Source organism: Takifugu rubripes, chromosome 8, assembly GCF_901000725.2.
Source record: "Takifugu rubripes chromosome 8, fTakRub1.2, whole genome shotgun sequence".
In the NCBI taxonomy this organism is placed as follows: Eukaryota; Metazoa; Chordata; class Actinopteri; order Tetraodontiformes; family Tetraodontidae; genus Takifugu; species Takifugu rubripes.
In genome coordinates, this window is record NC_042292.1 from 5,179,406 (window position 1) to 5,203,261 (window position 23,856).

Sequence of the window (23,856 nt, forward strand, 5' to 3'; positions counted from 1 at the left end):
TGCCTCTGTATGTCAGAGCGGGAACAACCCAAAACAAAACAGGCCAAGTTTTAGGAATCATCTGCTTGGTCCAATGATGTTTGGCCTTTGTGTGTATCTGCCTTTGTGTGTCTGAATGGCAGAAGTAAAGAGGAGGCAAACATCTGAATAGTCATCAACATTCATATGGGAATGCCAAGTTCTGTTGGGAGTACATGGATTATCCACTGTGCGTTTCTTTTTCCAATGTTGCCTTAAATTGCAAATTCATTTACTAGAGTCAAAAACAGTTAGTTATGCCTACTGTTAAAGCACGCCATGGAAATACTGTACAAGAATGGGTTGAACGGGATTTCAAAATTGATTTTTCAATCAAAAGACCTGATAAGGCCAATGTGGCTGCATCATCAACAGCTTGGTGCTTACTCATGACCTGTTGAAATTGCCTAATTTCTAATCACTAATTTAAACTTTTTTTTCTTTTTCTTTACTTGCTTTACTAAAATAGTGAAGCTTCACTAGCATTTAGGGAAATGTAATAACCTATCATCAGCCTGCGTGCTGTTTGGAGGATTTTTAGAAAGTATAGAAAAAAGTATGATTGACTGAATGAGCGCATGCGTGCCGTCTTTAAGCCGCAGCTTGGAAGCACAAATGCCCATTGAGGGTTTGGACTGCGGTGAGCGAGGACACGCCCTGCTCCACATGTCCTCACTTACCCTGGGCCTCCATCACTCAAACCCACATAGACAAGATACAGACGAATGAGGAGGACTCTAACCTCCTCCAACCTCAACAACAGTCACCGTGTCCCAACCTCAACAACCAACCAGGGTCCTGGTATTTGGGTTATTTCACATGCCTCTCAAACACAGAAAAATACACCACACATCGCATTGCACATGACGTAACATCACAGCAAGTCACCACAATGCAAGACACTGGAAGTAAACATCTGGAAGAAGAGGAAATGTGTCACGAATCATTTTCAATTTAAGGAGACTATTAAACAACCACTTAACAAGGATTACAATGCCAACAGCGGCAGGGAACTGCAGTTTTACAAAAGCTTTAGGAAATTCACAACATGTGTTTAAAATACAAGAAGTGGTATTCTCATAAAGCAATTAAAGTAAATAGATTAAAATACGTGAGCGAAGGAAGTCATTATCTTCTGTGGTTCATCATCGACAATAACATTAGTTGCGAAGCTTCCGAAGTAAACCAATATATTAAATATACTAAAAATAGTTACAGGCTGCACACAGGAGCATAGAGTCTGCAGCTCTGCCCCTCCAGACAGGCGCGGTCCACAGGCTGTTCGGGTAGCTGCCTCATTTCATTTGGGTGGGTGACCGGACTTGTTGGAAGTGGTACACTGTCACTGTGAAACCATAATGTTTAGAGGCCTCCTCCCTCTAAGGCTTTCTAAAATGACTGGGGTCATGCTTTTTATGCAGTATCACACTCCAACATCACCACTGCCTGTGAGTTCGGGAGGCGGGAATCTCATGACTTCACTGTCAGTCCTGTTATTTAAAGAGGTGGGTGGGAGTGGTTTAGGCATGCATGACACACATCGTCGGTGACATCAGTGTTATTCCTAAGATATTCATAGTACAAAGAAAAAAATAGACAAGTAGGCTGCATGGAATCAAATATGCTACAGTGAGATAGAGAGGTTGCCCGAGGGAGCGAAGTTTGAATACCAGCACATAACCCAAAGCCGGAACAAGCTTGTGTGGCGACGGAGATTGGACCGTGATATGTAAACAAGCACAAAAGCTCAGAAGTGGAAAACAGTGTTCTGCTCTGTCATTGCTAGCAGCTCAACTCTTCCTTGGACAATACTGCAGTTCCATGTCTTCCGATTCATGCAAGCTGCTTCCAGAAATAGTCATAAAGCATGGTTCTGAAAAATGTTAACCAGAAATCCATGAACGGCAGACAAATAAAAAGGAGCAAAGACTTCCACTCTAGAATTAAAATAAAGGTCTGAGCATCAAAGTAATTGAAGGACAAAATAATGCCCCTGGCCGTTGATGGATGTTTACTGCGGTTGTAGATTAAAGAGGCCTTTTGTGGGTGGAGGCAAGCTTTTGGGAAAGCAACCGGCATTACTTTAAGCCTTCTAAACCTTCCACTTTCTCCTCATACTGAGAAAAAGAGAGCCGGCACCGTGCTGTGTTGCTGCTGCTGCTGCTGCTTAAGTACAACAGCTCGTGGCTTCCATGTGTTCAGAGACATCAATCTGGCACAAACCAATGACAACAAGCTAAATCCCTGGTTACGTAATGGTCTCAATGTTTTGTGATCTCTCAGTCCTTGAAAGTCAGTCCTTCAAGCATTAGCTACACACAGAAGCTACTGCCAAGCTCAGCAATTGTTTATACGTATAAAATATATCAAATAATCCATGCCTACTCTATTTAAACTCACTTCTAGGGCTCCTTCACTTTACGCCAGCAGGGACAGCTGGGAGAACCCCAGACCTTTACCAAGGAGCTGCAGGCCTTACAACAGGACAGCCCTAGGCAAAGAATGCTTAATGACAGTGTCAATTGTGACAAATGTGCAACCTCAGAATATTAGGGATGCAGTTTTCTGTTTCTTATTTAAACTACATTCTGAATTAACAACTAGCAGTTGTGCAGGCCATGCTAGGACTTTACAGGTCTCACCACAACCTAGAGAACAGGAATATCAGGCCTTGTTAGCATGATCAACAAATGCTGTCCAAGCACATCAATAGTACCAATTTAAATTGCAAGTGTAATGTTGTGCAATGTCTGACTTCTGAAAAGAGGAGAGCGGATGTTGAAGTATTCTGTTCAGCATCCGGAAACCTTTAAATTGATGAAGAAAGCAGCTAATGGAAATGTTACTGCGATCTACATATCAACACCATGTGGTTCAGCTGCAACTGGAAAAGCAGGTTGAGCGAGTATTGCTGAAGAGACCCCCTGAGCTGGTTAGTGTTCAACAGTCCTCGTCTGACTAACTCTTCTTCAGATGGGGCCGCTTAACGCTCAGACACCAATTGCAGGAAGGTTTCTGGTCTTTTGTTAACCATTAAACAGACAGATGGCATGTGGGTGTTATCACGAGCACAACAATAAAAAGCATGGTGTCACTGGACGGAGCTGTACAGCAAGATCAGCTACTGGGTTTTCCACTTGAATGGGACAAATGTGGCGAAATGTTGCTATTTTGATGTAAGATGCGTACAATAACACAAGGAAAGTGCTGTGTGGAGTTGAGACTGTCAACTAGGACATGTTTTACCCTTTGGTTGGACACTTGGTGACGCTGGGCTTTCATAGCAACATTCCTGATCATACAGATCATGTGACTCCAACATATCTTGCCAACTGCCACATACAGGGCAGAGATATCCCATCACCCATGTTTGACATTACATTTTCTCAGGCAAGACAGAAAGGCTAGAATAGGATAGGATAGGATAGGATAGGATAGGATAGGATAGGATAGGATAGATAGATAGATAGATAGATAGATAGATAGATAGATAGATAGATAGATAGATAGATAGATAGATAGATAGATAGACAGACAGATAGATAGATAGATAGATAGATAGATTTCTAATGCTTCTCTCTCACGGTGCCATGCAGAGAGAAAAGCAGGCCTGGAAAGTGCTGGCTCATAGCCAGGAGGATATTAAATAATCCCTCCTCACCCTGTAGCTTTCAGTCCATGCAATACACACACTTTGCTCCTCTTGCTGCATTTCTGCAAGTGACTGTTACAAGTGTGTGTGTGATTGTGGGTGTCAGACTGTCTGAACATTTCTGTACCTCAAACACTCATACAGCTATTCCATTTGCGTCAGCATGTCAAGCTTCAATACTTATCAAAGTGATTATTATTCATGCCCTAACCTTGCAGAAAATGGCTTTGCTGTAAGGGGTAAATACCGCAGAGATGGCTGTGTGTTGTTGTGAGGGATTACTGGAGGAACTATGTGCAGACTGCAGCTAGTTTCACGTGATGAGCGGCTCAGGCAGGCCGTTTTGATTGGACACCAGGATGTGCACATGCTTTGTCGCCAAGTGAATTAAATCTAGCCAACAAACTACTCAAGGGGCTCTGTCCCTACTCCAGTGTCATTCATTCATGTTGCTGTAGAACAAACAGCATGCATCCTTACAGTTCCCTGCTCACCACTGGGAAATCCTGCTGCCATAAATTTATTTTACAGCCTCACATGACAAATCAGCATGACTACCGCTGCTGTACAGACTGGTTACGACCATTTTTGTGGATGAAAATGAAGTATCACTTATTGCAGAATAATGTGATCAAGGTGAACTGCTGCACCATTTATAATCCCCCCATTTTATTAACGATTAGATATTCTGATTTGGAAGATTCTCAATGCTGTAAGTGGAAGACACGGTGAATAGATGTGGTATTTGTGATGGCTGGGAGGGTAAAGCATGACGCTACTAAAAATAACTAATGTCATTATTGTCCATTGCATCATCAAATTACACTGCCACGATGGCCGTATGACGCCTCACCTTGGTACAGTAGAGCATCCAAACCTCGTACAACCTCTCCTTGGATGCCATGGTTCCAAACAGAGTCCACCGAGGTCACATCCACGGCTGCTTCATTGCTTCCATTTACGAGCTAAACATCTGGGGGTCTCCGGCTCTCATCATCTCGACTGTCGTACTCCGACAAAGTGAGTACCGCTCCTTTAAAAAAATGAATAAAAATGGCACTTTTAGGTGCTTCGAAGGGGACAGTAATAATAATAAAAACAGCTCCCAAATGATTCCATGGGTGAGCCCTGCTGAGCAGCCTCGGAAAGCAGCTGGGGCCTGTCCTTACCTCAGTGTTCGCAGCAGCGTTTGAAATTAATTATGACGCGAATGTTTTCAGACTGGTGAAGGTTTTAAAGCTGCCAGCAGAAAAATACCTGCACTTTAAGCTGTTGGCTCTAGCCCAGATGGACTGAGGCGATCGACTGCAAGACACATATTATTACCAATGTCCGTTTCTGTAGGCTAAACCTACATTAAACCCGCCCATTGACACCTCGGCAACCTGTCTAACTATCCTCGACAACGAACTCTAAACAATTCGAGCCTACCTGGCCGAGCTAGCTAAAAGCCAAATGTCAAAAAACGTATTTCTATTTTTTAGGCTCCTTTTTCTCCTCCTCCTTCTCATGTGACAAAAGCCCTTCGTCCTCCCGAGCCTCCACGACTGCAGGCACTTCGTACCAAAAAACATCAAACGTAGGAATGATAAAAGATGAGTGTGCCAAATCGTCGAGAAGTCGAAGACCACTCACCTGTCTTAGGAAAACAACTGTCAGCAACGCCGTCCAGAGTTAGTGTGAAATGCGAAGTTCTCGGCATTCGCCGGGACCGAGACTGACTTCCGGTCAAGCTCCCGTTGGCTCTAGTTCAAAGTAAAAGTTCTGAAATAAGACAATTTCCCTAAAGTTCTGCGGTAGTGTTTGATATAGTCGAAACTATCTTCCTCTGACTTTGATATTCCATGCTTCTGTGTTAATTCATTTTAGGAACATGGTTATGGTGTTACGTTTCTTTTTCACAAACGATTTTAAAAATGTACGTATATGATTTATAATATGTATAAATCATATTTTCACAAAACACACACTATCTGCAACGCAGCACTATCTGCAGCATTTAATTTGTTGGGCGAAACCGGATACTCTATTCATTACAAGAACATCACAACATTGGCAAATCGGGAACAGGTCGAATTGCTATTCAAACCGCCATTTTTTTTTCATATATATATGACTCTTTTTTAGTGCCAACCCATTAAAATAAGGGTAAAGTGTAGCATAAACTCAATAGGCGGCCTTCAAAATGTATCTTACACTTTTTACGACAGTCGAATCACTTTACGTTGTCGATGTGGAGCTATGGCTCTCCAATGCTTAGTTTTGATGTTGTACTGCTACCTAGTGGACGAGTTGGGAACTATAAACAAAAACAGGACAAAAAACCTAAACAAAACTCAAGTGAAATCGCCACATGCAACACATGAATAAATCGATGAGGCTTACAAGATTTTTGAAAATGTATCATTTATGTCATGTACAGTATAATAAGGCTCATACAGTTACTAGATTTGATAAATTCCGCAGATCACAGTCCTGAAACATAAAACACAATGAAAGAGATAGAGAACACCATGTTCATAATGCATGTTTCTTTCAAACATAAAGGCAATGTTGCACAGTAGAAATAGATTTTTGGTGCATCACTTACGGTCAGAGTGAGAAAGGCTTTTCGTCTATTTCTACTGATGATTTTTAACTCCTACAGAGAAGTTCAGATATGCTCTATTGCTTATATTACTTCATAATCACATACAGAATATTATGTTTCAAAGTAACCGAAGTGCATATGTGTTCACAATACAGCAACAATGCATTCATATTTATGGCATCATGATTAAAATACACTTACTTATACACACTCATACTAGTATCACTTTGGGACACCACATTTATAAGGAGATATAACCACGAAACATGTATCATAGTGTAAAAGAAATACATTTATTCAGCGATGGAGATTAAGTGCCAATTGTCTAGCCAATTTATTTCCTTCTCTCTTGTTTGCAGTATGTAGATGTGTTTACACCATAACTTTGATAATCGAAACTTTGAACTGTAGAATAAAAAGTCACAGTGAAGATGACCTTTACATAGGTCATCCTTTTATCACATATTTGAAGGTTTGCCAACTCCACATTAGATGAATCCAATCAGATTATTTGTCAAAAGTAGATATTCACACCAAATCTGAAGGAATTTCCTCAAAACATTCCTGAGATTGTATATTCACAACAATGGGACGGATGAACAGCAATGTGTAGGAGAACATTAGTAAAACATCTGTGTTTTTAACATCTGAAATCCTTGGATGTCTACGATAATGTGTATTTGTTTTAAAAGAAAAAAAAGATATGCTCTTGTGTTCCACAGCATTTACTATTCACAGTCTGATCTCAAAATTCCACAGAAAGATACTCAAAATTAGAGAACTATGTTAAATGTTTTTTGTTTTTTTTTTACATTGTTGGCAGACTTCTTTTCTTTAAATTATTGTTTAAATCATTGTACTGTTTAGCTGAGTAGAGCTCATTTCTGATTTTATTATTATTATTTTGTCAGAATGGTCAGAGCACTTTCACAGTCCTTCATTAATCCATAATCTCCACATACGCACCAAAAAAAATTGTAAAAGTTGTAAAAATATTCTTAAAAAGGCTCAGAGTTGGTTAAATGCTAAATTAAAAAAAGCACAGTAGAGTTTGGCCTCAGTGTTTTGCACTGATTGTCTAGTTTCTGAAAATGTATGGTTTAGGAAAAGTCCCACATCACCTCGGCGGCTGTTGGCGATGTGGGAGAATGGCAGGATGGGGCTGGTGGGGAGGATATAGGGGGGTCGCTGGGGCTGGTGAGGGGCAATGCTGGGTACATTAGGCTGAGAAAGGTGTCTCTGGTGTGCCTCTTCACCTGTACAGAAAAATAAACACTGAAGCACTGGTATAGCGGCAGATTTAATATTTGTTATTATTCTAAAAATATGTTAGCATGCTACACCATTCACACTGACAAATTGTTTTATAGTTAAGAGAAATAAGTGAGTCTACCTGTAGCCCAATTATTGTTCTTAACTGTAGAAGAAAAAAATCTGCAGGTAAAAGAAGCAATTAACCCACCTGCTTGAAGAACGCATGGGTCAAAAGCGTTGATGCTGACGGTCTAGGAGAGATAACAAGAGGATTCATTCTCAAATATTTGCAGTAGACAGCATTTTAAAATGTATATGCAAAGATTCAAGCAAACATAATGAACTGGGGAAGATATGTGGTAAAAAGTAAATATCTAATTTTTAAGGTAATTTTTTTATCTAGTGTAGTAGGGTGCAATAAAGTATACATAGCTCACTGAAATGAATAATAACCTAAAATTAACTGGCTATTTAATGACCTGTGCTCCGGCTGTTGCTGCAGACACAGCTGGACCAGGTTGTGCAGCGTGGTGGAGTGATTTTTAGGTCCGGGGCTCTGAGGACGCTCGGCAGGAGCAGCAGTGGCGCTGTGCGAAAGGCTCCCGGTGGCCACACTTTCCCCGATGCCCGAGTCTACGCCGGACCGTGAAACTTTCAGCCCACCCAGTTCACCCAGCGGGTAAGGAGCCACGTCCAGCAGGCAGCAGTGGGCACCACGGAGTTTCTGAAGCAGCATCTGGAAATGGAGGATCAGACATTCACGCACACGAAAACACATTCAACGACTGAAGCAGGCTGGGTAGGAGAGGCTACATTACTTGGGTGGTGGGCATATCCTGGAAGGGCACCCTGCCACTTACAAGTTCACAGGCCACAATTCCTAAACTGTAGATATCAGACTTAACACCGTAACCATGCAGGTCCTACCACGGCCAGCAGCATGAAGAGAGCAGAAACACAATGCTATGCATTACTAACAAAAAAATAATCAATCCAGTCAATAATCAATCCATTTGGGATCATACCACTAACTGTTTATCTAGAGATTCCTGACCTGTCGCAGCAGTTCAGGGCTGAGCCAGGGCAACAGGGCAGGGCTGTGGTGGGGCATATCAAACACCACCCTCATCCTCTTCCCCTCACGCATCATACTGTAAACACTGTGGAGCCCCGAGAGGTAGACGCGCCCCTCTCCTGACAGCAGAATGTGGCTGGCCTTCACCCCCCTGTAACCAGTGTGGAACAGGCAAACCAATATTTACGTTTGCAGAATGCACGATCGGATTTATATTTTTTGTCTTTCTAACAGACCGGTGAACGTAACCCATTCGATGAAGGTATTCCAGTGCTTTCAAAACACCGTATAGCAGGTACGCTATCAGGGATTCACTCATTCCATCTGGGAAATAAGTTCTCAGTAAGCTGTCTGCAGAGCCTTTCAGAGAAAGCAGGGGCGGAGATGATGTAATGAGTCGCACATCATTCAGTTCCAGAAGATTGCCCAGATTTATAGAACTAAAACAAAGTTATAGAATTGGCTGACCATAGGCCATCAGGGGGGTGAGGACCCAGAGCTGGCAGCAGGAGCTGAAAACCAGGCGGGAGGTCAGCAGGTTCGGGTGGCGGAACAGCCTGGAAAGCAGAACTTCGTTCTGGGTTTAGAGACACAAATCAGATGTGACAGTTGTGAAATGGGAACGTTTTATGGAACAGAATAAATCATCCTTTAAGTACAGCAGTGCACCATGAGCTGCAGCAGCTCCTCCTCTGTGCAGTCGTCCAAGTTGGTCTGTTTGATTGCCACCAGCTGCCCAGTCGCGATGTGGCGCCCCATGCGCACCTGGCTCAGGTTGTTGAAGCCCCGCCCTGTGAAATATAAGGATTTATATCTGTGTGTCTTCTTTTTTAGGGATGTTGCATTAAAGCCACTCTGCAGCCTTCTCACCCAGCTCTGACAGGAGCTGGTAGTTGGTAGGCCCGACGGACAGTCCCGTGAGGTCATCGCCGCCTGCTGGTCCTTGTAGAGCGTATTCAGAACTGTCACAGCTCTGCAAAGACACCCCCCCACACACTGTATGTTTTTACAGTCAGAAACATAGACATCTAAAATATAACTTATGAACTGAGTAAACCTCGTGCTCTTATTTGCACACTGCCCCGTTGTCTTCTTCCATATGTTTAATTATATTCTTTTCCGAACCCAAACAGTGATAAATAGTGAAACTGAAATGCGATTAGGCTGAACAGGTAATATTGCCCAAAAGCCATTAGGACAAGTTGGTATTTTACTTGTAATTGGTATATTAAACCCCTACATTCTAGAATCATGACCATCCTGATTCACAGCTGACACGGCTGAGGTGGATTAGCACAAACCAGGAGAGATCTTTTGATCTGGGACAAAGTAAAGCTTCACCTGAAAAACTGACTGAATGAACCACACATTTTAAAAATACAAGGGCTTTGAACTGTGGATGAATCCTCCTCTTCCGCATAGTTCGTCCCGTCATGCTTCCAACTCAGTTTGTTCACTTCTGGTGCTCAGACACTTGCCAGGGAATGGATGCTTGCAGTTTCAGTGATACAGGGATATTTTGGGGACAGGTGTCTCATGATACTTAAAACACACAGGGGAAAGTGGTTTATTAGTCACAGCCCCAACATTTAGCCTGTACCACAGGAAGCAGCAGTATGTTTGTTCCCAGTGACTTAACACACTGCATCAGGAATGATGCCTTGCAAATAATTTTGCTCAATATTTCTATGAACCCTGGGTACATAATGCATTATTCTAACACTATTTTCATGTAGGACACATAATGGATTTATTGTTGGTGCTGTATAATCGTACATGAAATGCTTGTTGTAATAGAAAGTCATAGTTTTGTTTGCAAGGTGAGCACAAAAACTTGTAAAATGTACTTAACATACAGGTATTAACATAGATCAGATTTTACTGATAAATACATTATATGTATCTCCTTTTAAAAAAAATAATAATTATACAACACACAACAATGCATTAATGTGTTTTAGTACATTATGGACACGGGTTTCACAGAAAATGTCACTGGTTTTGTATTTGAATTGCTTTTTGATTTGTTTGTTTTTTAATCAAAGGCACATCAATCCTCATAAAGAGACATTGCGTGAGCAATGAAGTGATGAAATAGCATCAGGGTGACGCCTCTCTCTGCACTGACAGAGTCTGAGGGCTACTAACCAGGAACTGGTGGCTGGTATCCTCGTAGTGCTCCTCTATGTCCAAGGGCTGGACCTGGGTATGGGAGATGCAGGAACAGTCCTGGTGAATGGGGAGGGGAGGAGCACAGGTGAGACATGCCAGCCAGGACATGGGTGGGTGCACAGGAGGACATCCAGCTTGGTGAACAGAGGGGAATCAGTGTGGTGTGATGAGTCAGAGAAGCAAGCATCAGTCGGATATGGCTATGATGGTACTTACAGGGTGGCTTTTTTCACACATGGGTGAATGGAGAAAATTAGGTTGGTGGTAACAGACAACAAATGAGCACCTGTTTAAGGAGTGTCCCAATAGAGAAAGACAAGGCTGCATCCCTTATTGATGGTTAGGGTTGCACACATAAACGGACACATGTAACTTATTCTAAGAATGAGCATTGACATTTTTTTTAGTCATTTTAAACTGGTATAGGTTTAAATTAAAATGTAAAAACACAAGCAAAAATCTCTGTACATTACTTCAGTTACTTAAACCCCTGGTTGAGTTGATCGTTCAGGATCAGTATCAGAATGTGCCCTGTGATTAGGTCACACGCGGAAAATGTAGCAAAAAAATGAATAAAATAAACCCAACCAAGCAAAAACACAAAACAACCCCTCGAGTATAATGTTCTTACCAAGAAAGACATTGAGTCCTTTCGGCGTGGGTAAAATGAGAGACTTGGGCATTCATCGACTCACAGGCCGCAGGACCCCGATCGTGATGGAGGAAAAGGGGATAAAGCGCAGCAGTGAAACCGGAGACGGCCGAGAAGAGGCAGCGTCCATCCAGCTTCAGCCTCTCACCCGTCCATCCGCCTGCTTCACCATCTGTGTTGCTCAAATGTGACGACAACAAATTCCACAGCACAATTTCAAAGTCTGTTTTGCAATCCGAGTTTTCAGTCACTGTAATTTAGGTGTTTTCCGGTGCGATAAAGCTAATGTTACTACCGTGAAAACGACCAATCAAAAATGTGAATCACTTGCAATGATCAAATACAGTCATTTTAGTTTTTATTGAAAGATCATTACCACACATTGACTCACGGTGTCCGCGAATCGCGATTTAATCGTGTCTCTATTACAGAAAAAGCAATAAAATACCCAAAGTAAGACAATTCAAGCCCAACTGGTATATCTACACTTACTCTGAGCTAATGTTAGCCCAGTTAAAGAATATGTCCCTGATCTGTTGTAATTGGAAGAAGCTGTTTACCTTCTGCTGACAGCAGCTTTGACTCTCGAAGTTAACACCATATAAACGCCTCTACCTACAATGGTTAATGTTTAAGTGTTTTCGTTCACCATTTGATAGGATTGCCTTAAATAAAACGTTAATGTCGAGGAGAAAATGTTATCCTTGCACAGGACTTTTAATTTGACACAGATGATTGTCGCCTGATATTGACGTCATCGCGCCTGCTGTCGCACCTTGAAGTGTCGGCATATTTGCCCCTCCTCGTCCTCCATTGTCTGAGGTTTTTGAGGTTTTTTGACAGGGACCGTGGACTGCAGAGGAACTGTCGCTGCCTCGGGATAACTTTAACGTCTGGTAAGTTTCATGATAATCAAACGTTTGTGCAATATATAAACATGATTAGAGAGAAAGCGAGATCAGACTGTAAGTGTGGGCTCGTGATGCCCATGTTAGCCTACGTTAGCAGTCAAGAAACATGTGAAACGAAACTAGCTGATGCTAAAGTGGTAAACACGTACGTAGGATTGCATTTTTTATTCATAAGAATATCAGGATGAACATCTCCCTTGCCTGCAGATTCATATGTTTTCCTTGTTTAACATATGATGCTCTGTTAAATTGGCCCTAACAACGCTCCATAAAGCGTCGATATATTTTTTTTTATGAAAACCCTTGTGACCGTATCATATGATTCATGATCTAAGGTTAAGTTTGATTTAATTCTAGTTCTAAGCAACAGTGTGTTCAGATCGGATTGAAAAATGCAGTTTGCACGTTTTTCCTTGTAGGAAATAAACATTCTCTTGTGTGCACTTGATAAGTTTCAGCCATAATACACATAATTTTAAATGGATATATTTCATCTTAAAGACATGTTCGACTCGTGAATGGAAATGTTGCGGACCCTTACTGTTTAGGATCATCGTATCCCGCAAATGCACTTCTGTACTGTCCTGAAGGTCATTTAATGAGAACACCGAAATACTGTTTTGGCAAAAGTGTCTCCAGGTTTTTCAAGCCGAGGAAACTGTAGATACTGCCTATTCTCGTTTCCATAATTTAGTACAGTTTCTCTTTGTGTCTCAGTGTCATACACAACAAACTGCCAAACTGAATCTTGGTCAATAATAATAAGAAAAAGTAATGCATATGAAGGATGTGATTAATGTACTTGCATTTGTGCAATCATGTACATTATGTAAGACTTTTAATAACTACAATGCCACTGTTATAAATGGATCAGTACAATACATCATCCAATCGTCTATTCATCACAATTTTAGGACCTGGCACGTATGTCTTGCTGTAATCTCATTTATAACCGAACAGTTTAAACCACAGTATTATATAAGCAGAGGTTGAATGACCATGGATGCTGTCTGCAAACAGGCATCCACCCAGATTTGAACTTGATATGTCCGCATACACAGGGCACGCATTAGGATTAGTGATGCAGATGCTGTTGGATGTGCAGCCATATACAGTTACAATATACTGCTTCCGTTGTACAGACGTAGGTGCTCACCATTGGCTGAATAGCTTTACATTTTTACACATTCAATGGAGTGTTCCATTCTCTCTCATTCACCCAGAGATATTTAACAGAACGTGGGGATGTCCTCTCTCCCATTTTCTGCATATTCTAATGGTGGAAAAGGGAGAGCAGCAGAGGAAATGGTCCATACACATACACACATTACACACAAAGGCCTCCTCATGCAATGACTTACTTAAATTCTACACCCAGAGTATAAATCTCTGTTTTATATAATCCGTTGAGCCCTGTTTGGAGTTACTTATTTGACATTTGCTAATCCTCTCAGGTAAAGTTGTGTGTTGGCACCGCTCAGTGTGGCAGGCACAGGATGTAAAGGTATAGTGACAGTTGCCACCATTTTCTGTCGGACAATCCGTCTGTGAGTGGAGGGGATCCTGCTCCGTGGACAGGACATGTTTGAAGCCAAACCCCGAGCAGTGGAGAAGAAGGAATCGAGCACTGAGACAGGTATTGTGATGGTGAAAATGACTTATACAAAATAATGCTCTTTTAAAGCTAGACTGCAGCAGAGATTATTATGGCATACATTTTGCCTTATGCTATTGGTTACATGAGTCCCACTAAACCAAAGGTTCTCTAATTTGGAAAGATGTTGGTTTGCACAGAGCTCAAAGTAAGAAAGTGCACATGCGTATTTTCAAATGTTGCATTAATCAAAAAAATTCACTGCAGTCTTGACTAATTTGCTTTACCAGCTTTCATTCCTTTATTTCCTGTTTTATTGTGAATGCTTTTCTCACTGTAAGGTGAGTAATGAAAGTCAATCACTAATAATGACCTTCATCCCTTGAAAGATTATATACTATAAATATGCTGAATACGCACTTCCTTGTAATTGCTCTGTCATAATTAAATTTTTTCTTAATGAAACTACTGTATAAGCACACCTTTTATAGTGATGCTCACTGAATATTAGAACAGTTTTATTTAATATAAAGCAATTTTAAAGAGGTGCTTAGCTTATAATAAAGACAGGGTAGAGCAACACAAATTGAGGCCTTTAAATAAAACTTTAGGTTATTTGTTTTTAACAACTAACTGTATTGACTTTTGTCCCCCATTAATTTCCCATTACTGCAAGATTTTTGTATATTTCTCTGTAGAGATTTTTTATTGTGATAGGTAGAATATTTGATATGGAAGGTATTATATCATGTAATATTATTTGCATAGTATAGGAACCAAGAGCTTTTCCAAACAGTATCTAGAGTGCAAGTAACTCAGTTAATCAAGTGCAATTAACCCAATTTGTACTGTCTGTTTTTAATCATTTATGACAGTTTTATGTTGGCACCACATCACTGAGTCTGTTGTCTTACCATCAGATGAGGGTCTGGGCAGTAGTGCCAAGCATTATGGGTCAGGTTCTCTGGGCTCTGGGTCGGCTGGCTCCGTCTACCTATCAGACAGTCAGGACTGGGTGGTCTCTCCAAGCTGCTCCCCAGATGAAGGTCCTGTCCAACACAATGCCATCTCCCCCATGCTGGCAGAGGAGACTTTTCGCTACATGAGTAAGTATCACATCATCACATACATTTTGGAAAGAAAAAAAAAAGGTTAACTGGGGTAAGGTTACGGTACTTTCTTTAGTTTTGTTGTATTTCTGCCAGCTTGCTGCGATTGGCCAAACATGTGGCATTCGCAAGCTGCTGGGTCAGAGTTCATTCGGGGTTTTTTTTGCCCGGTGGATGACGGCGGTGTGTGTGAGAAAAGGAGAGGGGGGAGAGAGAGAGGTGGATGATTAAGGCAATCCGGTGATCCTGGCAGAGTTAAGCATAGCTGAGTTCAAACCCAGGGACAAAGTCACGTGACTGAGGGAGGAGGGGAAGCAGAGACGATTGACAGAGGATAAAGACAGGACAGTCGAGACAACAGTCGGATCATGCCGTTCTCAAACATCCACAATGAAGAGGTTTATGACAGTTTTCCTATGGAAGGTAAGTGGAGGAATGTGTTGGCTGGTGTGTGTGTGTGTGTGTGAGACATGTGAGCCAGTCATCTGCAAGGTCATGCAGAACGTGACAGCTGCGTTCTGTGCAATTTTACAGTGTGTGGGTCTTGAAAGGCAGGAATTGGACCAGTGAATGCTTGTGTGTTCACTTTCAAGTGAGTCTTGGTATGCAGGAAGCGGTGAAATCTGTTCAGAATGCAGCTTCCTGTATATGCTGTTGTCTTTATTTGCAAAAATGCAGAATGTATTTATTTGCTCTCTACATATGCAAGTGTTTTCACTTGAATTTTAAGCTACATGTGTGGGAGAAGTGCACTGTTGGGGACTTCATGTTGCTCTACTTCTGCAGCACAAAATCAGACACAGCCTATTAATGGCGCCTGATGCATTCTCAGTGGCATGGCCCATTAATGCTCAGATGCCCCCTGACTGTCCTAACATAAACACACACACACACACAAGGAAGAAAATGTGGCTATTGTGTCATGTGGTGAAAATGGAACTTACAAATTTAGCTTGAACAGCTCCAGTCTAATCCAAATGAACCCTCTAAAAGTAAAAAAAAAAAAAAAAAAGCTCCTCTCAACTTGTGTGGCCATTTAGATTGTGTTTATGTAAGACTGTGTTTTGTTTGCCCTGCCTTAGATATGGATATTGGCACTGCACAGTATAATTTAGATTTTTTTGTTTTGATTTATTGGGGTAAAATATCTCAGTAAAGCGTATTTATTCAAAGAATCACATAGCATTTATATCGTTATTTGTTAAGCGCAGTTTAAAAATCATACCTAATTAAACTTTTAAATTTCCTTATGTCATTTGAAAGTGGTGAGATTTACTTAAAGGATCAGCGTTCTTCTAATACTTTCCTATCTTGGACACTGGTCATGCATGTAAATCTTCTGCCTGGTGTAAGCTTGCAAAGCCTCTACACCAGCAAAACACTTTAAACTAAATCGTCATATTTAGATTGTTTATTTGATTGATTCTCAATTTGAATGAACAGTTTTGGTGTGGTGTTTGGTATATCTGTGTGTTTCTACTATATGATAGAGCATTGAGTGTGTGCACTTAATGTACCTTTAATTCAATGATGTCACATTATTTGTTGGGGAAATTGTTAGCGTGGCCAACAAACCAAAATGGACTGTATCATCCAGCATAATGTGTGTATTGTCTAAGTGCATCTAGTCTTCTTCCTGTAGGTGTGACAAAGCTAGCTCCCTTGAGCCAAGATTATTTATAATTGTGGTTAGAGTCAGATATGTTAAGAGCCAGAGGTTGCAGTGGGCTTCAGATTACCGGACAACATCTTTGCTCCTTTTCTGCACACTTATATTTGTGCTATATTTTTAATGAACATTAAGCTTTTTAGTATTTTTAAATGCAAACAATAAAACCCTAATATCTCCTGTTTTGGTAACTAAATGTACCACAATGATGGCTGAAATGGAACAGACAAAAGATTTGACAGAGCAGCTTCCTCTAAAAGAAGCAACATTTTAGTGATTAGAGATGCTACTTTTCTTTAAACAGGTGGACGGTGGAGAATCTCATCCCTGGTGATACCCACTCAGGTGCTTAAAGCCAACCAGACTAATTTAATGTGTAGATGCTCTGACTCTGAGCAAACTAATGGTCCTAAATGAAGTTGATTTATTGAAGCTGTAGTTCTCACCTTTGCTTTCTTACTTCTGCCTTTGTATGTGTTCTCTGGCTTTCTTTCCCCTCATCATCCAGGCTGGGTGCTAGTTCATTCACTCTATTTTCTGTCTCCTATCTCCCACTAGCCTATTTTGCTTTGGAACCCTCTTCTTATTCCCAACCGGGTTCTCAGAGCCTCTCCAAAGGTATCTTTCAGTCTCCACCTGTCTGCATTCTACTCTTTATTTACCTTCATCAATCTTAAGGTTGAGAGAGGGACTTTAGTGCATAATATTACTGCAGTTTTGACCTGGATTAGAACTGCAGCTCCCCCACTTTCTGCATGTATTTCACAGCAGAAAAGAGATGTGTGTGTGGTCAATGCCTCTGCACAGATGAAAGCTTGTAGTTTTAGTGTGTGTGGTCTCCGTGTTTTTGTGCTTCAGACCTCAAATCACGCAGCCTCATTTTAAATGTTTCACCAGTGTAACTGACATAATTAAAATGGTTGCTTTTAATCAATCCACTTGATGATTGGTAGCAGTAGTGTGGAGTTTGCACAGATAAATTGGTTGTGGTTAGTAGTTACTGTAATTGTGGCATGCAAAAGCAGTACGGTGTCTCCTTTTGTTTTTGTTTTTGTTTTTCATTGCATGCAAATGCCGTGTACCCACTTTTGTGCTTCCTGCAAGTAAAAATTCTTTCTCTGGCTAGTCCTCAGTGCTGATCGTGTGGAGCAGGTGAGCAAGACTTACAATGACATGGAGGTGGTCACACAGCTATTGGCTGAGGTAAGCACACATTCTCTTCTTTCAAATCACCATTGTTATTGGCTGGTTTGATCCATACTGCTGTGTTTTTACACTGGCCAGCGGGACAGAGACCTGGAACTGGCAGCTCGGATAGGACAGTCACTTCTGCAAAGGAACCACCTGCTACAGGAACGCAATGAGGCCTTAGAGGAGCAGCTAACACAGGCCTTGGACCAGGTACACTATACTGTACTTGTAGTTTCTTAAGTTTATAGTATACCGGTAGTTTGTTTTTCAGGTGCATTAAAATCTCCCGAAAAAGCTTGTGACAGTGGAAATACCTCAGATTTTAGCGACTATGTGCTTTGACAAATGTCTTTCAAGTTTGAGTTGTAATCTAATTCATTTTAAGCCATCTAAACCAAAATGGTATAGTAACTGGTCTGCTGGGATTCTTCCCTCATCGACAGGTTCACCAGCTGCAACATGAACTTTCTAAGAAGGACGAGTTGCTCAGAATTGTAGCCAGCGCCACAGAGGAGAATGAGACCGACTCCAGCACGTCCACATGTTTACAGCCGCCTATTACACCGGGGGCAACCACCGCCGCCACAGCTCTTAGCCAGCTAGAATTTCTTCGGAATAAACTGCAGGATCTAGAGGAGGAGAACCTGGCGCTGAGGTCTGAGGTACGAGTGAATAATGGAAAGCAGAAAGGGCAGATTCGTTTGGGTGATTCACATAGTTCATCGCTCTGAAAACACATCTCCTAAGGTCTCCACACTGCAGACAAAATAGTGTGAAAATGATTAAATGCAATGAACACCTCTGCAGGCATGCCAACTGAAGACCGACACCATCACGTATGAGGAAAAGGAGCAGCAGCTAGTAAGCGACTGTGTGAAGGAGCTCCGTAAGTGCGACCCTGACACTAAAAGGGACACGGCCAGGCGTAAACCCGAAGCTGTGTTAAAACAACTTCATATCTGCTCTTGTTCCGATGGGTCTAGGTGAGTCTAACAGCCAGATGGTGTCACTGACGGATGAATTGGCCCAGAAGAACGAGGAGCTGCTCAGACACCAGGAAGAAATTGCACAGCTGCTTTCCCAGATTGTAGAACTGCAGCATAGAGTGAAGGAGGTAGGATGGCTGAACTGTTCTTACATAGAACATTCTAGTCTAAATAGAGCTGCGGTCTAACATGAATATGAAGTGTTATGAATAATAACTGCACATGTGATTGACTTGGTTTTAGGAATAACGTAAAAAAATATATATTTTTTTACATACTATTTTCAGATTGCTGTAAATTTTGCCACAATCTTAAATCTTGTCAAAATCTTGTTTTTGCATGCGTCTCCTGGAATTTATGGTGTCTGTTTAAGTTTGCTTATGTTTTTTTTATTACACAGCTAGCTTTAGAGAAAGAGGAACTGAGGATTCACCTACAGGCCTCAAAGGATGCTCAGAGGCAGCTCACAGCTGAGGTAAACAACACGTTCTCAGATAAAACTTTCAAAGGATAAAAGCAAAATATTCAAAATGGTAAAATGTTTGTGAAGTATGCAGCCACGAGCTCGTGTGTGTGCATGTGTTGTAGCTGAATGAGCTGGCTGACAGGAATGCGGAGTGTATGGAGATGCTCCATGAGTCTCAGGAGGAGATCAAAGAGCTTCGCAGTAAAAACACCCCCTCCGCTGGCTTACGAAGGCACCTTTCCTATGGCCTCTACCCCATGGTGAGAGACACGTCGGGAAGTTTTATGCACAGAATCCAATCTCATTCTTTTATGTGAACTATGGTAAAAAATGTCCCAAACCAGCACAGTTGTAGGCTGCCTGTACTGTAGCATTTGCAGAGATGGTCAAACTTTATCATTTGTTTATTTTATATGGTTTATTGTAAAATTTGTAAGCGCACCTTTATAACGCTGGTGTGTTTTTGTGTTTGCAGGACTCTCTGGCAGCTGAGATCGAGGGCACCATGCGGAGAGAGCTGAGTGTTGACGAGGAGTCTGCCTTTCAGGACCAAAGGTATAATAATCAGAAGAATATTCATTGGATGTTCGAAGCGTTATATAACAAATAAAGATATATAATTGGTTGTGAAACTGACCTTTGATGTCTCCTTACAGATCATCCCATAAAAGAGTCTTCCAAACTGTCCGCTCCATCAATGCCTCAGCCTCACGGTCCGCTACAGCCACCCCTCCTATCCCTGGTTCAGGACTGAGTTCCCTAGTAATGACTGCACAGCCTTTTGAGTCTGTTCAAGGGTAGGTTAGACTCTTTTCATAAATCCTAATCTCACATTTAGTCTTTCAATTAATAAATTGGTATCTTTTGAAGAGAGGAGTTGCGAGAGGGTCAACCTGGCTCACCTGGAGGAAACGACCTCATCCGAGCCCTCCACCGGCTGTCGCTGCGACGGCAGAATTTCCTTTGCGAGCGCCAGTTCTTCCAAGCAGAGCGCGAGAGGAAGCTGCAGGTGCTGTCAGACGGGGACGGTAGTGGTTGCAGCTCACCGATGGGCAGCGTGATTTCCTCTTTCTCCAACTTGTCAGAAATCTCCTTCGGTTCCAGTGTTTTCAAGACCTTCTTGCCTGAAAAACTTCAAATCGTCAAGCCCATGGAAGGTCAGTTAGCTGTACAGCTTAACAGTACTGTTGTAGTGAAGCAGAAGTGGTGGTGCCAGCATTTAAAGGGGGACTGATTTTATAAAAAAAAAAATAAAAACCCACCCTTACTGATCTGTCAAACGTCATTTTTCACAGGCTCGTTGACACTCCACCACTGGCAGCAGCTTGCCAAACCACACCTGGCCACCATCCTTGACCCTCACCCTGGTGTGGTGACTAAAGGCTTCTGCCCACTGCCTCAGGATGCAATTTACCGCCTGTCTGACATGGAGGAGGACGAGGCAGATGATCACAGAGGGTCATCTGTCCTGGAAAAGGGGGCCTCTGAAAAGGGTAAGGAAGAAGAAGATGATGAAGAGGAGGAGGGTGGGATCACCTTCAAGGTGCGTTCTTCATCTACTCCTGATGAAAGGAGAGACAGAAGGCACGCAGTTTCTCCGCTTCCTGTGCCGCCACTCACGCCCAACACGCTGACAGCACCAAAGGGGGACATGTCCTCGCACTCACCAGTGACACGCCCAGAGAAATCCAGCCAATCATCTCAGCCCATTCCAGCCTGTGCGACAATTGTCCAGCCGCAAAGTCAGATTTGTACCTCCACATCAACAGCGACATCTTCCTCTGGTATATACTTTCTTAATCCTTCCCTAGATATGCAAAATTCAACTAGGACTGTTTTTTTAAAAGTGTAATTATTTGCTGTTCAGTCCACAATCCGGGCAAGTGCCAGAGTTCGACCTTCTCCACTTATACCTTCACAACCTGCCGAATCCTACACCCCAGTGACGTCACACAGGTCTCCGTAAGGCAAGTATTGTTCAAAAGATAAAGACTTACAGCTACTTATTGGCTAAGCCGTCGCCATTGCTGTTACTCACCGCCACTGATCTTTTTCTGCCTGGTTCCATCTTTTTTTCAGTTTGCATTCTTCGATCATGGCTAACACTCCGAGCTCCATGAGGACAGGCCCCAGCACCCCTGTCACGCCTTGCAGGTTAAGTCTGGGTGACTCTTTTCCTCCTCGACGCCCCCCTGTTCACCCACGGGGCCTGGCCAAGATGGTGTTGGAGAGGGGCATTTCTGCACAAATCTCCACTGAGACCCCTCCTTTGCCAAAGAGCGCACCACGGGGGCCTCTCTTGCGCCTTCACCCAGGCACCCCTCCTAACTCTCCCTCCCAATCGCCTATTCCCTCGCCGGTACCCACGGAGTCTCGAAAGCCGTCTGCTGACAATTTCCTAGCATCACGTCCAGCTGAGCTTTTTCTTCAGGATGTTTACGGGCTGAATTTGGGCCGCGCGCCACATCCTGACCTGCCTAGCTCTTCCCGGGAAAACCCAGACCTCTCATCACCCAAGCCAACCAAAGCCAGGCCCGACCCGGCCAGTGTTGGTTTGGTGGAGAGACTGCGGCGGCTGGGGTTCACCAAAGTCCTCCAGGGTGCAGAGACAGAAGCTGTGATGCAGCGCCAGGATTCTGCTACCTTCGTGTCAGCAAGTGGAGGGAGCCTCTTGGACGGACTGAGACGGAACCAGAGCCTACCAGCTATGATCGGTGCCCGGGCAGGGAAACCAATGAGCAACCCGATGCCCCCTCCACACCCTACCACCCTGGCCCTCCCCCCTCCTGCCTGGGGAAATCTAAAAGAGCGGCGACGTCTAACTGGCACTAATGTTCCCTCTAGTTCAACTAAACGCTGAGGGGAGATTTTCCTTTACATCTCCGTCATGCTATCCTTCCCTTAGCTGTCCAATAATTCTGCTTTTGGACACAAGAGTCAGGGCATTCCGTGGAAAGAGCAACCCTGCTATTTTTCAAAGCACAAATTTAAAAAAATAAATACTTTTTTAACACTACCAGTGTCTATATATTCAAATGTTTGCCATGATATTAGTCATTGAAGCCTGCTTGCCTCTGAGTGGGTTATTCAGCTCATCGCAGCCGTCTTCTAATTAGTTTATTGTTGAGCTGCGGATCCAGGTAGAGGAGAAAAGGAGAACATGTATGTGAAGGAAGGTTTGTGGAAGTGGATAAGGGCTGGCGAGTTGATTTGAATCTCTGAAAGGGATTTGATAGATGGGGTTGAGAAAGTAAATGAAAGGAAGAAATAAGGTGAAGAGTCAACAATATTTCCTGAAACTAGCCAAGAGAAGTTTTATTAATGACTTTTATGTGCTTGTGTTTGGATTATGCTGTGAAAAAGCTAGTGTTAACATCCTGTTTCAACTTTAGTATTTTATTGCACGGATGTCAGGTAACCGTCCGTTTGCCCTGCTCCCATTTTTGGCTGTCTTGAGCTTCTGCATGACATGTCAAAAGCAACCATGTCTACAGGTCCAGACTGATCAGCAGGGAAAGGCAGACTCTGTTTTCCCTCAAGTCCTTGCCTTTTAAAGGTATCAAGCCTTATATAGAAGCCAGCACTGTCAAGACGAGTTTTGTCAAGGTTTATTTTATGCTATATTAGTGTATGTTCATTGCACTTTGTGGGAATAAGGTTAAATTCAGCATTACACTTCAGTTGGAAACATTTCACCTGGGCTGGGAATTTTCTTAAAGCATTAGTCTGCTGAGAGGGAAATAAACATCAACACATTAAGTGAGTTGTGTCACATCTGTTAAATGTGTTTTTTTTTTTTATATATATTTTAAATGTGTCTTGACCATTTGAAAGACAGTGTTTACACATTAGATAACAGATACCTGTGGATTTTGTATTAAATTTATCCTTTCCTGTATAATTTGATGTTTGCCGGTAGTTTCATGGAAGTTTATACCGTCAGTCTAACCAGTTCCATCCCCCTTAACAAAAGCACTTTTAGTATTTTCGGGTTTTTTGTCCTTTCCATATGTAGGGCCACACACAGTACAGCTATAAGCTTTATTTTGATAAAATTGAGTTCTTTGTTTTAGATATCTTTGACATCATGTTCTTATTAGCTTTAACGAAGGAAAAAGACATGTTTCAAATGTTCTATGTTCCCAGGAAATGACAACCTGCAAACAGATTTTTGTTGTGTGTGGGTTGCCTTCAATTCCTAAGATGTGTCCCTATGTACCCAAGCTCCTTTGTAAATTCCTTATGGTTATTACTCATGCATCTTTTTTTTTTCTTTTTTTTAAAAAAAATAAACTTATGGGGAAAAACTGCTGTGACTTGACATGTGCTTTATTATTACTCATTCTATGGAATAACCTGTGTTCAGCTGTAGACACAGCAGCTTCATTTTTTCTTGATAATTTATTCAGTCTTTTTAAAAAGCTTTTTAGCCTTTTATCACTTCTCCTGACATGCATGGATGTAGCCATGCGACATTGTTATTAAGGATTTAAAATAAATAAATAACTCTACTATAT

The 23,856-nt window shown here is 42.1% G+C and overlaps 3 protein-coding genes across 10 annotated transcripts in view; 1 reads left to right on the forward strand and 2 right to left on the reverse strand.

Moving 5' to 3' along the window:
• The window catches only part of nbeal1 (neurobeachin-like 1), a 31,013-nt gene extending 25,574 nt beyond the window's left edge, over positions 1 to 5,439 (reverse strand). For all 3 annotated transcript variants that reach the window (XM_011606158.2, XM_011606157.2, XM_029840616.1), the window contains exons 1-2: positions 5,306 to 5,439; positions 4,524 to 4,703 (exon numbers count right to left, since the gene is read on the reverse strand). In XM_011606158.2, coding sequence (XP_011604460.2) covers positions 4,524 to 4,574 — 51 coding nt within the window. In that variant the 5' untranslated portion in view covers positions 4,575 to 4,703; positions 5,306 to 5,439. The remainder of the gene's footprint in view (positions 1 to 4,523; positions 4,704 to 5,305) is intronic.
• Positions 5,440 to 6,059: 620 nt separating this feature from the next.
• stradb (STE20 related adaptor beta) lies at positions 6,060 to 12,161 on the reverse strand. 3 transcript variants are annotated; one of them, XM_003966486.3, is made up of 12 exons: positions 11,974 to 12,161; positions 11,393 to 11,585; positions 10,738 to 10,818; positions 9,460 to 9,562; positions 9,259 to 9,380; positions 9,058 to 9,166; positions 8,826 to 8,949; positions 8,569 to 8,740; positions 8,333 to 8,437; positions 7,994 to 8,250; positions 7,723 to 7,765; positions 6,060 to 7,516 (listed from the first exon to the last, which is right to left on the reverse strand). In XM_003966486.3, exons 2-12 carry the CDS (start codon positions 11,402 to 11,404, stop codon positions 7,361 to 7,363), a joined length of 1,284 nt encoding a protein of 427 aa, XP_003966535.2. In that variant the 5' UTR covers positions 11,405 to 11,585; positions 11,974 to 12,161; the 3' UTR covers positions 6,060 to 7,360. The 3 variants fall into 3 exon arrangements, with proteins under 3 accessions (XP_003966535.2, XP_011604457.2, XP_029696477.1); XM_011606155.2 differs by having other exon boundaries at positions 11,393 to 11,593; XM_029840617.1 differs by lacking the exons at positions 11,393 to 11,585; positions 11,974 to 12,161 and having other exon boundaries at positions 10,738 to 10,884.
• A 32-nt stretch (positions 12,162 to 12,193) lies between these two features.
• Positions 12,194 to 23,649, forward strand: trak2 (trafficking protein, kinesin binding 2). Of its 4 annotated transcripts, XM_029840618.1 has the most exons (17): positions 12,194 to 12,309; positions 13,779 to 13,960; positions 14,839 to 15,024; positions 17,255 to 17,314; positions 17,823 to 17,899; positions 17,981 to 18,097; positions 18,331 to 18,549; positions 18,695 to 18,773; positions 18,871 to 19,001; positions 19,274 to 19,348; positions 19,462 to 19,599; positions 19,815 to 19,894; positions 19,996 to 20,136; positions 20,210 to 20,496; positions 20,635 to 21,123; positions 21,207 to 21,306; positions 21,419 to 23,649. In XM_029840618.1, the coding sequence occupies exons 2-17, from the start codon at positions 13,906 to 13,908 to the stop codon at positions 22,197 to 22,199; spliced, it is 3,015 nt and encodes a 1,004-aa protein (XP_029696478.1). In that variant the 5' UTR covers positions 12,194 to 12,309; positions 13,779 to 13,905; the 3' UTR covers positions 22,200 to 23,649. The 4 variants fall into 4 exon arrangements, with proteins under 4 accessions (XP_029696478.1, XP_011604454.2, XP_011604456.2 ...); XM_011606152.2 differs by lacking the exon at positions 17,255 to 17,314; XM_011606154.2 differs by lacking the exons at positions 12,194 to 12,309; positions 13,779 to 13,960; positions 17,255 to 17,314 and adding an exon at positions 17,001 to 17,041 and having other exon boundaries at positions 14,888 to 15,024.
• Positions 23,650 to 23,856: the final 207 nt, after the last annotated feature.